Source organism: Tursiops truncatus, chromosome 2 (assembly GCF_011762595.2).
Source record: "Tursiops truncatus isolate mTurTru1 chromosome 2, mTurTru1.mat.Y, whole genome shotgun sequence".
Taxonomy (NCBI): Eukaryota; Metazoa; Chordata; class Mammalia; order Artiodactyla; family Delphinidae; genus Tursiops; species Tursiops truncatus.
The window spans coordinates 108,524,840-108,541,857 of record NC_047035.1 but is presented as its reverse complement, the minus strand read 5'-3'; the positions used below and the strand labels follow the sequence as shown (position 1 = coordinate 108,541,857).

At 39.2% G+C, this 17,018-nt stretch overlaps 1 protein-coding gene across 3 annotated transcripts in view; it reads right to left on the bottom strand.

The window, feature by feature from the left end:
- ZWILCH (zwilch kinetochore protein) overlaps positions 1-17,018 on the bottom strand; it is a 39,368-nt gene that overhangs the window by 15,415 nt on the left and 6,935 nt on the right. For 2 of the 3 annotated variants that reach the window (XM_019948714.3, XM_019948707.3), the window contains exons 4-13: positions 14,279-14,397; positions 10,479-10,678; positions 9,887-9,957; positions 9,071-9,226; positions 7,714-7,785; positions 3,350-3,443; positions 2,770-2,819; positions 2,007-2,112; positions 1,397-1,476; positions 48-204 (exon numbers count right to left, since the gene is read on the bottom strand). In XM_019948714.3, the coding sequence (XP_019804273.1) occupies positions 48-204; positions 1,397-1,476; positions 2,007-2,112; positions 2,770-2,819; positions 3,350-3,443; positions 7,714-7,785; positions 9,071-9,226; positions 9,887-9,957; positions 10,479-10,678; positions 14,279-14,397 (1,105 nt within the window). Of the gene's footprint in view, positions 1-47; positions 205-1,396; positions 1,477-2,006; positions 2,113-2,769; positions 2,820-3,349; positions 3,444-7,713; positions 7,786-9,070; positions 9,227-9,886; positions 9,958-10,478; positions 10,679-14,278; positions 14,398-17,018 lie in introns of those variants that run through there. The other variant, XM_019948721.3, reaches the window with a different exon arrangement.

Below are 17,018 nucleotides of genomic sequence, written 5' to 3'. Positions count from 1 at the left end.
TTTTTGTGAGGCAGCTTTTAATTTTTTGAGCTGGGAAATGGCCTTACCTATGAAAAAACAGATATAATCTTTCTTCAGTTTATCCAAACCAATTTCCAAAAGCATCTGAACTGGAACAATCCCACTGAGAGAAACCGTGTCCATGGTTCCATAGTAAGACTGATGAATGAGCTTACTTAGTAAACTGTTACTCCCACTATGAAGCTAGAAATTGGGAAAAGTTTATAAAGCCACAAATATAAATATAAAAAGTCCAGTAAGCAAAAGACAAACAAACTGCATTAGCTAAAAGCTAAAACTTATATTATAACCTTACGTTTTTCATCACCTAAAATATTTGACATTTTCTCATTACTGTCCTTCTGTTATCTCTAATTTCCAACACAATCTTCTGCATTTTCTTTTTTTTTAATACTATTTTCACTTTGCACTTGTACATGGTAGCGATATACTTGTAAATATCTCACAAACACAGAAACTCTCAAGAGAAAAATTCGATGGGCAAGACTAAAATGCATAGAATGACTAATGCCACATAGGAGTAGGGTTTGCATGCTTCTGCTCTGGAGTGTATCTCCGTTCACACCTCGGAAAGTTTCTGTCATTGTCATGAATTGGCAGTTGTGTTATTTAAAATAATTCCTATTAGATGAAGAATCTTTTTGTTTCTAGCTTTTACCTTAGATTTTTCTTCATTATAAAACCACAAATTCATTATGGAAAATCCATGAAGTACAGAAATGTATAATGCAGTTTGAGAAACTCATTTGTAACCCTACCACCAGAGGTGACTATCATATTTTAGTGTATTTGTTTCTGGGTTTTTCTCTCCAAAATTTATATTTTTTATACAATAGTGTATAATCCTTTCTTTTTACTGAACACTGTAAGCATTTCTCCACATCATCTGTAGCAACTATTACATGTGCCATTATGTGGCTATATCATTATTTACTTAGGAATTCCATTAATAGTGAAAATTCAGGTCATTTACAATTTTTGCTACTGTAAATGAGGCTGTAATGACTATCATGATACATAAAATCTTGATACATATTCCTGTGTATGGCCTTAGGATGGCTACATTTCGAGTATCTCAATACATTATCATAATTGCTTTTTAGAGAGTGTTCCAATTTGTACTCTCATAAGTAGTCTATGAGAGCAATCATTCATAGCAACAGTAACGACAATATTAGTAGCTTACAAATACTGTGCATTAACTATGAACTAGGTGCTAAGTGCTTCACATGAATTAAGGAACCTGTCCAAGTTTACACAGCTAGAAAGTGGCAGAGATAGAATTCAAACTCAGGCAGTCTGCTCCAGAGCTTATGTCCTTAACCAGTTTGCTATGCTGCTGAGAAAAGGTTCTCACACACACTACTAAACCTACCCATGGCTGTATATCACCACGCTGTAGACTCTGGATGATCAACGTGAAACACTTCACCAAGTCTTGGTAAGAAACCACACCTTGGAAAGCAAGTCAGTCTAACATTACTTTCATGGTTATTTCTGCAGATCAAATATGTCATTCATTTTAAGGATACACAAATGAAGTGGAAGACAAGTATCTGAACTTTATGCATGGGGAAGGGGGAAAGAAATTAAAGGCCCCCTCCCCCCAAAAAAAGCATTTTTAAAGAAAGAAATTAAACCCATTGCCATAAAATAACATACTTAGTACAATATTATGGAATATCTTTTCCTAATAATTATAATTTCACTAAGGTATATGTTTTGGCTCATATAAATACAGCATAAAAACCACCTAGGTCTTATACTTCTGGCAAGAGAAAAGAACAGGTTCTACGAATTGCCTTGTCTTAGGAAAATTCTTGAGTAAAATGTGCCAATGCATTATTAGAAATGAGTTTGATAAAACAGGAACCAGATGTCCACACAAGACTAGCAGTACACACTGTATTATTTTCAAAAGACTTAAAAGTAAACCTAAGAAATAACAGGAAAATTTTTATTTCACAATCCTGATGGACACCTACTACTACTCATTTTGCACCACAGCTGCTCAGCAAAATCGAGATCACCCCGTACTGTGAGAAGACACTCCATGGACCGATCAACTGCAGCAGAGTCATGTTTCACTGTCTGGAAAAGAAGTGAGTGTCAGAGAATACTCAGTTTATTTTTTAAAAAGTGCAGCAGTTGAAGGCCAATAAGCTTTCAAATGCTACTCTGAGAAAAGGTGGGGTCATGAACACATGCAAAGAGAGACGTGAATGCATCTTCTACAATTTCATCCACTAATGAGGAGATACAAATAAATAGACAGTGAAAAACGGGACCTCTAAAATTGTTTTTAAACTCTGATGCCTAAAAACAAGTATTCAACTTTCCTCCCATGGAAAAATATTTAATTAAATTACCTTTGTCTCAATTTTCCTATTTGTCAAATGACAACATATTAAGTGCAATTTAATAGTACCACCTGTGGCATATTAACATGCCATCTCATAACATTAATATACTATAATAATATCACCCCACAGTATAGTAACATATTTGTTTCCATTTCTCTGCAGTTAAGTGATTAATAATAAATATGTACTAGTTCTCTTTAAAAATATTCATCGGTTCTCAAGGAAAATAATCACTAGTGCTGACATTAAAGACCAACAAAAAACTACTCTCAAAATGCTACCTTGGCTGTAGCAGATCCATCTGAGATTGTATGACGTGAAAGACAACAGTACAACCAAATTTTACAAGCTCTTTCAGTGTGCATTTCCAATAATAATCACTTACCTCTGTGGTTTTTTTCGTAGAATCACCAAATTCATCCAGCTTATTTAAGTCTAGAAAGTGGCAAAAGCTTATTAACTCTGGATTTTATTTATCTTCCTTTATTCCAAATTATTTCCATCCTAATTCTATTTTCAAATGGATTGTAGAAGTATAGAAGCAAATGAGGATAGCAGAAGTATAACCAGGTATTTTAGCAAATTACTTAACTCTCCAATGGAGGTCAAAATAGATACCCACTAGGTAGGGGTGTAAAGATGAACTAAGATACAATGAAAGACCCTGACACACAATGTCAAGCACATGGTAGGTGCTCAAAGGTTACAATCTCAAATACGATTGCAGTATATAAAATGTAAATTAAATAAGTATTATTAATTCTTAAAATCACTGAGACCTCTACAGTTAGCAATTCAGAATGGAAGCTGCCCCTCTCACCATGACAGACCTCATAGCTTTAGATATAGCCCAACCAAAAAGAATATCAAGCATAAAAAGACAATTTACATTTAAATATAGCAAGCTTAAATTCCCAGTTAAGAAAAATAAACAAAAAACAAGCATGAGTTAGGAAAACAAACACCATTCAGAAATTCCTGCACAAGTTCAACAGCAGATTTTGCTTCCAGAGACTCAGGCCATTCAGTTACACCAGTCCTCAAACCATCAGCTAAAACCTGTGAGAGATTAAAAATAAAACAAACCCAAAAAACTTGTTAGCAAAAAACATAGTTTAATCAGTAAAATGTATTTAGTAATAATATTAGTATATATATATATATATATATACACTTTTTTTTTCTTTTTTACTTGGCCATACCACGTGGCTTGTGGGATTTTAATTCTCTGACCAGGGATCAAACCCAGGCCCTCAGCAGTGAGAGTGTGCAGTCCTAATCACTGGACTGCCAGGGAATTCCTAGTATCTTGAATTCTTCAATGTTTAATGAGATGCCAGGAACTGTTCTAAATGTTTCATATGCAGTATGTTATTTAATCCTCACAAAAACCCTATGAGGCAGATACTACTAGCACTCCCATTTTACTGAGACTAAGAGGTTAATTAACTTGCTTAAGGTCACACAGTAACTGACAGTGCCAGTACATATATCCAGCAGTCTTATGCTAAAGATCGTATTCTGAACTCTCATTATGTGTGCATAGGTGCTATAAAGGATTCAAGACCTATGAGCCTGCCTTGAAGACACTTCTAATTTTGGTTAAGAAGGACCGATAATACAGATGAAATAACTGGGGAACAAAAATGTGAGACTGAGTGGAAGTTTACATAAAAATACCATGAATGTGTATGCCTCTACCTACAATATCTAAACTGAAATAAGGAAAGAGGTTGAGGTCAAGATAGGCTGGAATGGCCAGAGGAACGATGTGAAACATTAGCTCAACTCAAATGCAGGAACCATTAGCTACAGAGCAGGGGATAAGATGAAGAAGGTGGGATGATTCCGCCAAGGGTGGCGAAAACACCCAGGAAACAGCAGCAAATAAGAGTACAAGGAATAGGGATTAGACAGAAATAGTGGTCTTAAAACTTAAAAAGATTTTTTATTTCATTTGGAAGACAACAGCCATTGTTGATTTTTTGACAGGAAAATGACATGATCAAGCAGCTAAGAAATCTCCCGTCAGAAATACTCAGGATAGAGTCTAAGGAAAAAAGAAAGTACAGTGTTTCTCAATAAGAGTGAGATCATCCTCCAACCCAGGAAGTCTTTGGAAAAACACGAAGATAAATTTTGGCGTCACAGTGACTGTGTGTACAGGAGCACTTTGAGCATTTAGTTTGGTGGGGGCCAAGGATGCTACACATCTTGCAATGTGTACAATGGTCCCAAACCACAAAGAATGATCCTGCCCAAGATGCCCAGAGTGTGTGTTCCTGTTGAGAACAATGAAGGATCATTAGAGTAGTCCAGAAGGGAGGTAATAAGGGCTTTAACTAAGATGGGCACAGTGAGATACCTCAAAGCGAAAAAAACAAAAAACAAACAGTACATTCGACAGAAAGAGAGAGAGAGACAGACAGAAATATATAAGGAATAGAAGAAAAGAAAAAAATCCTACCTATTTATAAAAATACAGGGGATTGAACTTGGAGAGACGATGGCCACGTGCACATCTAAGAGTCTGTGAATTTCTAAGAGAGATTATAACAAAGTATGGACTTTCAAGTCCGACAGACAGACATGTATTCGAATGAGTTTTAAACCAGCCCTTCCACTTACCAGTTGCTGACACCTCAGGCAAAATAACCGAACCATCTAGCACCACATGCTGGGCACACAGTAGAGTGGCAGCTTCTAGCTGTGGCAGTAACTAGAGATAGTTCTTACTAAAGTAAGACAGGGCTTCTAGCCTGTGAAACTGAAGGAGTGATGAAATCACAGAAATAAATGGGGGGCTTATTAAGGGGATCTAGTCTGGAGATTTCAAGTTTCATTTTGGACATACTGAATTGGAGGGAAGAGCCCTCTACTCATGTGGGAACTAATTTGATGGAAGTGGGAAAGACCAGAAGTGGTAGCAGCTTAAAGATGGGAGTCTGGAGTTCCCTCGTAAAGGCATTAGTCAAATCACTAAATGGACAAGCCCTCTGCCGGGGTGGAGAAAGGAGGGCAGAGACACGAAGGTAGAAGTATGATGGAAGTCCACAGGAAGGGTCCTGAAAGAGGAGCTCTCAAGAAAGAAGAAAGGTAAGAAAGGTAGAAAAGGTACCAAGTTTTTTACAAATGGGGAAATAATGAGAGGAGGTAAAAGTATGAAAAACACCTGGTACTGTGCTAGAAGCTGAAGGCACAATGGGGTACTTGGCACTCAAGCCTAGTAGGGGAGACAGAGAAGCAAATAAATTACTGTTTGATAAACCGTCTGACAAGGGGGCTGCGTAAGGTTCTACGGCAGCACGAAGCACAGGCAGCATAAGCTATTCTAGGGGATCAGGGCAATCATCTGAGGTGACGATGTCACGGACAGCTAACCCAGCAAAGAGGTGGAAGAAGGGCACACTAGGCAGAACAACACACACACACACACACACACGCGCACACACACACACACACACACACACACCCCCCAGAAAGTGACAGTGTGATGGGACTGGAGCTGCTACAAGCAGGGAGCTCAGTATGGCAAAGTAGGGAGTGAGATTAAGCTAAAGAAATAAGTAGGAGCCAATAAGCACATGAAAAGATGCTCAATGTTATTAGCCATCATGGAAATGCAAATCAAAACTATAATGAGGGACTTCCCTGGCGGTCCAGTAGTTAAGACTCCATGCTTCTACTGCAGGGGGCACCAGTTCAATCCCTAGTTGGGGAACTAAGATCCCGCATGCCTAGCGGCACGGCCCCAAGAAACAAAACAAAAAAAACCCATAAACAAACCATAATGAGATACCACTTCACCCCCACTAGGATGGCTGTAACAACAATAAAAAAGACAGTATCAAGCACTGGCAAAGATATGGAGAAAATGGAACCCTTATACACTGCTGGTGGGAATGTAAAATGATTCAGCCACTTTGGAAAAGATAGTTTGGCAGTTCCCCAAAAGGTTAAACATAGAGTTACCATATGACCCAGCAACTCCACCCAAGAGATGTGTAAACATATGTCACATAAAAACTTATACACGACTATTCATGGCAGCATTATTCATAAATAGCCAAAAAGTAGAAACAAGCAAAACATATATCAACTGATGAACGGATAAACAAAAATGTAGTACATATGCACATTGGAATGTTATTCAGTAATAAAAAGGAACAAAGTATTACAGAAAGTAGATTAGTGGCTGCCAGGGGCTGGCAGGGGTGGGAGGTTTCTGCTAATGGGTATGGGGTTTCTTTTTTGGGTGATGAAAATACCCTAAAATTAAATATGGTCATGGTTGTACAACTCTGTCAGTATACTAAAAACTATTGAATTGTATACTTAAAACGAGTGAATTTTATGGAATGTAATTTCTATCTCAATAAAGCTGTTAAAAAAAAGAAAAGAAAAAAGAAGTAAGTAGGGCAGTGACTGGATATAACTGGCTTTGTACGCCAAGCTAAGACATTTGGAATTTCTACTGCATTAAAATGACTCCCCCCAACGCCCCACCAGGACTTCCCTGGTGGTCCAGTGGTTAAGAATCCGCCTTCCCAGTGGTTGAGAGTCTGCCTGCCGATGCAGGGGACGCGGGTTCGTGCCCCGGTCCGGGAGGATCCCACATGCCATGAAGTGGCTGGGCCCGTGAGCCGTGGCCGCTGGGCCTGTGCGTCCGGACCCTGTGCTCCGCGGTGGGAGAGGCCATGGCAGTGAGAGGCCCATGTACCGCAAAAAAAAAAAAAAAAAAAAAAGAATCCGCCTTCCAATGAACTAAGATCCCACATGCCGCGGGGCAACTAAGCCCGCCCACCTCAACTCGAGAGGAGCCATAAAGAAAGATCCCGCATGCCGCAACTAAGATCCGATGCAGCCAAAAGTAAATAAATAAACACATAAATAAACAAAATGAGCGCCCCCCCCCCCCACACCTCTGAGATGGAATTTGTAGAGTGGAGCTTAAACTACTGAAACATAAAAACACATGCTCATTAATCTTCAGCATCAATCAAAATCCCAGTTAGTAACAAGCAGATTATACACACATTTGGAATTAACTGGCAACTGACTCACCTGGAAAGAGGGGAATCCATCATATGAATAAAACTCAAATACTTCGTAGAAAAGGCAAAAGAACTGTTACCCATTAACTACTAACTGATGAATGTTCCCTTTAACTGCAAGGACAATTACCACACAGTAACGCTGTCCCAATTGCCAAGCACATAACATTTGGAACAAGTTTTGAAGAACACAAAACTAAATAACAATGACACTAGCAAACATTTTAATGAAAACATGAGATTTAATACGTTACAAATTCTAGAAGGATACTCACAAGGAGAAATTTCAGTTGTCTGTGAAGATGATTCAGAGGACCTCTGGGCTCTCCCAATTCCACCTTAATATTCTAAAAAGTTCCCAGAGTCAGTTTTCACTGGTAATCCCATCTTCTCTGCATCAGGGTCACAGTTATTTGCATTTCAAACTACCCACACATTTAAAAATATATTTCATGAAGCACTAGTGAATTGAAAAAGTAGGTCAATACTGCATTTAGAACACCTTCCCCAGGGATACCATAGACCCCGCCCATCCCAATACAGTACCCTAAATTCAGGCCACCAGAACCCCTCTCTATACCACAACTGCAGCTACGTGGAACACACGCTCTCCTACTCCGTCCCACTGAATTTCCAAAAGGACAAGGAGTAGAAATATAAATAAATACATCTCAAGACTTGGTGACAAACTTAGCATTACCACACACCAAAAACAATACCCTCTCTCCCCCAATAAATACGCTCATTAGACTTCTAAGTGTTAAATCTACAATGTGCTGTCTTCGCCAGAGGCCAAAGTTTTATAAACCTAAATTCTTAAAAAAAAACGCAGGGGGGATGGTTTGAAAGAGAAGAAAATAGTAAATGCCAGTATGTAAATTCCTATTGCAGGAAAAGAAAAGCGCTAAAAATATAATTATCCATGAGTCACCACCCTGAGGAAACCACTTGTAACACTATACAGGCCTTTGTGTACACATTTTTAAAAACCATAGTTGAGATCCTACTGTACATATAATTTTGTACTTTTTGGGTCTTTTTTTTTTCCCCTTAATAATAAGCATTTTCTCTCATTATTAAAGATACTTTAAATCATGATTTTAAAAATATATATACACTATTTCATCATGAAAACCTATTTAAATCATTTTCCTACTGACTATTCAGGTTTTGTTTTTAATATTTTCTAAACACAGCTATGTGACTGCATTGAATATCTTTGTCCATATATTTTTGTTACCAATTCTGATTAATTTCTTAAGAGAGATTCTAGAAATGTAAATATAGGGTGAAAGGTCTGAATAGAATAATGACTCTTGATGTGTTGCCAATATCTGCACTCTTTTAAGAACAGCAGAGACTATAAGTCACTGTGATGATTCCATTTGAGTTCCCACTCAAGAGACTTTATTAATCATAATCGCAGCACTGTGGATAACTGATAGATCAGATCACCTGGCAAAACCTCCACTGGCTGCTCTGGTGAGACTTCAGGGGCAAGCTGAGCCTTTCAAAGCTGCCCGGGGAGAGCTAAGCCTGGGGCTGGGCTGGAAGCATGGAGCACTAGCAACAGGCAAGTTCAAAGTAAATCCACACTGAGTAAACGCAACAGAAAGAAGAGTTTGCTCCTACCAGAGTTGCAGTTGAAGAGAGTGGAGGGATTTGAAGAATCTCATCCACAGGACTCCAGGAAATATCCAAAGTGATCGTAGTTTGTGAGGCAGCAACTGTATCATCCAAGGCAGTGGACTTAAAGAGCTCATACTGGGCAAAGCCGCTGGCTGTTAACTGAAAGAGTGCATCCAGCAAACCATTAGCTGTGCTTTCACAAGGCCAAAGGCCCATTATCAAAATGACTGACTCTTTTCCCAAAAGAAAAAGTATCGAGGTCTTCCCTGGTGGTACAGTGGTTAAGAATCCACCTGCCAATGCAGGGGACACGGGATCAAGCCCTAGTCCGGGAAGATCCCATATGCCGCGGAGCAACTAAGCCCATGAGCCACAACTACTGAGCCCATATACCACAACTACTGAAGCCCGTGAGCCCTAGAGCCCATGCTCCACAACAAGAGAAGCCGCTGCAATGAGAAGGCTGCACACCATAACGAAGAGTAACCCCTTGCTCGCCACAAGTAGAGAAAGCCCACGCACAGCAACAAAGACCCAACGCAGCCAAAAATAAATAAATTTATAAAATAAATAAAATTTGTTTTTAAAACAAAGTGCCATGCTTTTATTCCAAATGGAAAAATAAGACAACTCTTTTTCATCACAAAGATTAGCTAAAAGGCAAGGCATATATTTTCAGTCATTAGTTGATATGAAAATAAACATTTTGATACTACAGAAAAATATCTAGTCATATTAGGAGTGAAAAAACCTTTACACTAGGAAGGCAGATCGTTAGCAGTTTGAAGAAAATAATATGAATAGAAGAGAAATACTTACAGTAGACAAGTGATGTCTTTTCTTGTGTGAATTTTTGAGGTCTTCAAGATTTACAGAATAATTTTTATCAGCTATAGGACATGAAAGAAAGAAAATACTTTACAGGTACAATTCAAAATTACATCATTAGAGCTAGAAAATTATAATCCCTCAAATTCTGAGGGTATCACAACTTAACACTAATGATTGTTGAAATTAAATTTTAAATCACAGATGAAATGTTTTTAAAAGAAGGAAAGTGGAACAGAGGTCAATAATACTACCAAAAGTATAATTAAAGGCCCACTATGAAATTGGAATTATATTCAACTTTTTTATCCTCCAATGAAAACTTCCAAAAATACACACATATAAATGAAATGAAACCCAAATAAAACAGCCATAAAATTCTGTTCGGACTTCTGGAAATCTGTTTCTGGACTATCTCTTACATGCTGCAAGTTACACATTGCAGTAGATTCATGGTGGCTAACACAAGTTCCATGCACTTCCCTCTTAACAATATCAAGTTTCAGTAAAAACCACAAAGCAATAACTATACAAATAAATATATACACACACACCCACAAAAGTAAGAGAAGTGAGTTCTCACCTTTACAGGTGACCATGCACAAGACAATTCCTGTGATGATGTTATTGGTTATGATAAGCTCAGCTCCCAGCCAACAGGTACCTTCAGGATCTGAACCATCACACCTTACCCAAAGGGGAGGAAGGGCAGTAACTGGCCGATTAATCTTCAAATGGGTCATATTAGGATTGTGAGCCATGGTGTAAAGTCCAATTAACTGCCTTGGAAACAACAGTAGGAAGAATAAATTAGACGTAGAGGCTGTCAATCAGTCAAAAGTTTTCTTTTCCAAAGATATCATGAACAGTGGCTACAATTCTGACTCTGATCCCACTTCTGATCACCATCTAAGATTTTATACCCAATTCCAATGTGTGTGGTTTTTCCTTACACCAAGCAATTCTGACACCAGCTGGGTATCCTACAATTCAACTCAGTTCTGACACTATCTACCCAAAGATAGCATCAGCTCCCACAGGTTAAAGCCTCAGTCCTACAAGACTGCCTCCCCCCAACTTCCAATTGCCAAATTCCAAGTCAAGGTTGTCATCTGTGTGTCTATAGATCGCAGGTCCCAACAACCCCCTCCTTGGGTTAAATTAACATGCTAGAGCTGCTCACAGAACTCAGAGAAACATTTTACTTGCTAGATTACCAGTTTATTATAAAAGCGTAGAACTCAGAAACAGCCAGATGGAAGAGATGCAAAGGGAAAAATATGAGGAAAAGGGCACAGAGCTTCCACAGCCTCTCCTAGCAAGCCACTCTCCCAGCACCTCCCTGTGTTCACCAACCCAGAAGCTCTCCAAACCCTCTCCTTTTAGGTTTTTACGGAGGTTTCATTACATAGTCACAATTGATTAAATCACTGGCCACTGGTGACTGAACTTAACCTCCAGCCCCTCTCCCCCACAAGAGGTTGGGTGGGACTCAAAGTTCCAACCCTCCAGTCACATGCTTGGTTCCCCTGGCAAGCAGCCCCCATTCTTAGGTTACCTGGTGTGGGGTTCAAAAGTCACCTCACTAACTTAACAAAAGACACCTTTATAGTTCTCCACACCTAGAAAATTCCAAAGGTTTCAGGAGCTGGGTGCCAGGAACAGCAGACAAAGACCAAATATGTTTCTTATTATACATCACAATATCACAGAATCCCAGAAACAAAAATCTGGAAACTAAGTGGCAAAATACATAAAAGTTTCACCAAGTGAAGAAGTGGGAGCAGGGTACATGAGGCAGATCAAGAAGTGACAAAAAAAAAAATATGACAAAGTGGGCTTCCCTGGTGGCGCAGTGGTGGAGAGTCCGCCTGCCGATTCAGGGGACGTGGGTTTGTGCCCCGGTCCGGGAAGATCCCACATGCCGCGGAGCGGCTGGGCCCGTGAGCCATGGCCGCTGAGCCTGCGCGTCTGGAGCCCGTGCTCTGCAACGGGAGAGGCCACAACAGTGAGAGGCCCGCGTACCGCAAAAAAAAAAAAAAAAAAAAAAATGACAAAGTGTAGCTACTACAAGCAGGGAGTTCAATATGTGATAGAGGGTCATTGGGAGTGGAAGTAGGCTGTGATATTAAGCAAAAGAAATAACAGAATATGTCAATTATATCTCAGTAAACCTGGGGGGTGGGAGAAAGTAGAAGCCAATAAATATATGAAAAGATGCTTGAGGTCATTAGTCATGGAACACTTAAGGAAATTTGAATATAGTCTGTGGATTAGATGGTAATATTGTAACAATGTTAAATTTCCAGATTTTGATGACTGTTCTGTGGTTATATAAGAGCATGTACTAGATTCTAGGAAATACATAGTGAAGTATTTAGGGGTGAAGGAGCATGATGTCTCCAACATACTGTTAATATTTCATTTAAAAAACTGTGTGTGTGGCTTCCCTGGTGGCGCAGTGGTTGAGAGTCCGCCTGCCGATGCAGGGGACAGGGGTTCGTGCCCCGGTCCAGGAGGATCCCGCATGCCGCGGAGCGGCTGGGCCCGTGAGCCATGGCCGCTGAGCCTGCGCGTCCGGAGCCTGTGCTCCGCAATGGGAAAGGCCGCACAATGAGAGGCCCGCGTACCGCAAAAAAATAATAAATAAATAAATAAAATAAATAAAAAACTGTGTGTGTGACACGTGTTTGTTATACAGATGGGGGAGTGGGCAGGAGTAGAGGAGGAGGAACAAGTGACAGAATCACAAAGCAAAGACAGCAAAATGTAATGGTCAATCTGGTTAAGGGTACACAGAAGTTCCTGAACTATTCTTTTAATTTTTCTGTAAATTTGAGTGTATCAGAATTAAAAGTTACCAAAAATACAGCTTAAAATTTTTTTTCAAAGAGATGAAAGCTAAATTTATTACCAACAGATGTTCAGAAAAGGCATTTCTAAGGGATTGTACTTCAATAAAGAAATACAATAATCCCAGAAGGAAGGTCTGAAATGCAAGAAGAAATGGAGAGCAAAGAAATGATAAGCCTATGGATAAATCCAAACAAACACTGGCTGGAGAAAACAACGCAAATAAATAATGTTCAAGTTATGGGACAGAAAAGCAAAAAAGGCCAAACATGACTTAAAATCAAGAAGCCAAGAAAGAAAAGACTGATTAACTACAAAAGATTTTAAAAGCTTCTACACAGCAAAACAAAACAAAAATACCCCACCATGGGGGCTTCCCTGGTGGTGCAATGGTTAAGAATCCGCCTGACAATGCAGGGGACACGGGTTCAAGCCCTGGTCCAGGAAGATCCCACATGCCACGGAGCAGCTAAGCCCATGAGCCACAACTACTGAGCCCGCGTGCCACAACTACTGAAGCCCTTGTGCCTAGATCCCGTGCTCCACAACAAGGGAAGCCACCACACTGAGAAGCCCGCGCACCACAACTAAGAGTAGCCCGCGCTCTCTGCAACTAGAGAAAGCCCGCGCGCAGCAACGAAGACCCAAAACAGCCAAAAATAAATAAATAAATTTAAAAAAAAACCCACCATGAAAGAAAGTCACTTTGTGAATATTGTTATTATGGTCCTTATTCTCTAATATTGTTATACATATAAAGCCAGATCCTCCAGGACTCCTTGACAGCAAAGACTTCTTGGTTTTGGAGTTGAGGGAGGCCGGGTAGACAGAAAGTCATATGTTGGGGGGTGGGTAGTGAAACTGGCAAAGCAGACAGAGGCGGTAGGGTTTCTAACAGGGGCACTACTGGCATCTGGGTGGGATAATTCCTCGTTGGACAGGAGAGCCCCATGCATTGCAGGACATTTACCATCCATGGCCCAGGCCAAAAGCTCCCCTGAATCACTGTGGCAATCAAAAAGTATCCCTACACATTTCCAATTGCCTGCTGAGTATGGCACCCCTCATGGAGGACCACTGGATTGGATGCTGAAGGCTCATATGTGTCACTCATAAGGAATTTGGATTTTATCATGGGGCAAAAGAACCACTGAAGGATTTTTAATCAGGGAAGCAATACAATCAGGCTTTCATTTTATAAAGATCACTCTGGCAGCAGTGAGGAAAAAAGATTGGCGAGGAACCAGATTAGAAATAAGGAAAACAATTACGAAGCAACAACAGTAAACAGTATAGGGGAATGGAGAAAGGGAAGATCACCGCAGTCGTCTTAGTTAGGCTTGGGATGCCTATGGTACAGTCAAGGGACAGTCAAGTAGAGCTATCCTTAGAGAACTGAGTATACACATCAAGGGGGAGGCGAAAGGAGAGAGGGAGGGATCTAGCTAGATACATATTTTTTCCCCAATGTTTATAAGAACACTTCTATTTAAATCCTACCCTCCACCCCTATACTAAGAAAAAACTTACCTGGCTCTCCCAACTGGTAAAGCAGGTGGTCCAACATTTTCACCAGTAGAGAAATCAGAAATAGCAGTTTCTTCAGATTGTAGTTCTTCAACATGACTTGTTTCTTCCTTTTCTAAAGGCTTTAAAAATGTTTAATTATTTAACCAGGTAAAAGAACACTTAAGGTAACAGTCAACTCTTCACTATGCTAGAATATAACGTACTGATTTCTAAACGCTTAAGCACAAAATGATTGGGTTATGACAAGAATCACAGCTACAAACTAATTTGGTAGTAATAAATCTCACCACCAGAAGCATTTCCACTGTCCTATAAAGATATTGATCTAAGTTGCTACTGATAAAGGGAGTATCTGATACCATCAGAAAAGGAAGTGCTCTACCACGTACAAGATGATGTACAAACAGCAAGGGAAACCCATGGAAGACTCCCTGATTTTGTCACTCCACAAACTTGAAGGTTCACCTTACTCCTTAAGTCTATTCCTCTTAGGGCTATCAGCTCTCATTTGTGTTTCTGATATCCATGTGTTTAAGTAGTTAAAAAGTTCAGTTCTGCCAATAATAACAATAATTTTACGAATTAACATTTCCTGAGCATGTACTATGTACCAGTACTGTTGCAAGCTTTCTTTCATTTTTCATAAAAACCCCGAGATAGATACTATCATTAACCCTGTTTTATTGACCGGAAAACTGAGCTAGTGAACGGTTGAATAGCTTGCCTAGAATAACACAGCTGCTGAGCGGCAAAAGTAACATTTGAATCTAGGTAGTCTGACTTCAAAACTCAAGTTCTTATCCACTAAGCTCTTCTAGCAGTAAATACTTAATAGGTATCTGACCTAGATGTTTCCTCAACTTTGAATTTCTTCTGCCAGATTCCAGATTTTATTCCCTTCCAGGCCTGGGTTTCCAAATAGTTCCTAGAAGTATCCAAGAAATGTCATTTTTCCTTCCGTTCTACTTGTCAATATCCATCTACCTAAAACTCATGCTTTAAGCTCTACTGATCTTTGTAGAAATAAAGCCCATTTTAATTGTTCCCCAACTAAAAATGCCAGGTAACTCCTCACAACTCCAAGCTGCATCCTCACTAGTAGCCCAACCAATTTCCACAAATTCCTCTGCTCATCTTTACCTTTCCCAGGTAACTCATCTTCACCCGACCAACTTCATTTTTTCAGCTTTTGCTCAACAAACATTTTCCCTTCTATGGGAAAAGTCTAAATTCAACCACATAATTCACCTATAATTATTTTCCAAGCATCTGTCCACCACTGATAAGCATCATTAATACAAAAGAAAAATAAATATGTCCCCTCCTCAGAAAGAAGTTTCTGTGTGTATTTAAAATAAAGAGCTCTCTGTTCATTCATCTCAATCCCGGTCCAGACAGCATGTGGGCCCTAAAGCAGACAAAGATATTCCTTCTAAAGGAACATCCACTTTCCCCTATTAGATCCTGCTCCTATCTACTTCGGGAAACAATATACCCAAGAATGGGTCCTGGCCCCAAAGCAACTGTGTAATGTGACAGCATTATCAGCACTCAGTTAACATCACTGTTACTGCTCTGCCAAAACAGTTCCCGAACTTCAAACACAAAGGTGCCGTGTGCAGGGCAGAACTAGAGATGCACATGTAGAGAACAAACGTATGGACACCAAGTGGGGAAAGCGGCGGGGGTTGGGGGAGTGGATGAATTGGGAGATTGGGATTGACATGTATACACTAATATGTATAAAATAGATAACTAATAAGAACAATAAGTAAAATAAAATTCAAAAATTGAAAAAAAAAAGAGAAAAAAAACCCCACAAAGGTGTAAGGCTGTAATTATAAAGTGATGCAAAATATAAGAAGTCCCCTCTTGTTACATTTAACAAGCAAAAATTAAAGTAGAAATTTATAAGTCATAGCTACTTATGCTGTGCTGTTCAAAACAGTAGCCACCCACCAGCCACATGTGGCTTTTGAGCACCTGAAATGTGGCCAGATCAAATTGAGATTTAAATGTAAAATACATACCAGATTTTGAAGATGCAGTATGGAAAAAAGAACTTAAAATCTCATTAATGATTTTTAAATGAATTAGGTATTGAAATGATAACATTAGATAAATTAGATTAAATAAAAGCATTATTAAACATAATTTCAGACCCAGCAATCCCACTCCTAGCCATTTACAGTAAAGAAAACTGTGCTCACATAAAATTCTGTATAAAAATTATAGTAGCTCTATTAGTGATCGTTGAAGACTGAAAACAACCCAAATGTCCTTCAAAGGATGAATGGGTAAAGAAACTGTGGTACATCCATACCACAGAATACTACTCAGCAGTTAAAAGAAATGAACCATTAATACACAACTTGAATGAATCTCAAAGGCATTATAACACTGAGTGAAAGAAGCCAGACTCAAAAGGTTACACACTTTTGTATGATTCCATTCATGACATTCTTAAGAAGATAAAGCTACAGTGAGGGAGAAGAGGGAATGATTTTTCTTTTGAACTTTACTTTATTTTTTTATACAGCAGGTTCTTATTAGTTATCCATTTTATAGAGGGAATGATTTTAAAGGGATAGCACGAGGGAGTTTTTTGGGGTGATGGAACTGTTTTGTGTTCTGATTATGATGGTGATTACTAGATTGTAGACATGTGTTAAAATTCACACAACTGAACAACAAATGAAAAAGTCAATATTACAGTATGAAAATTAATTACCTTTTTTTT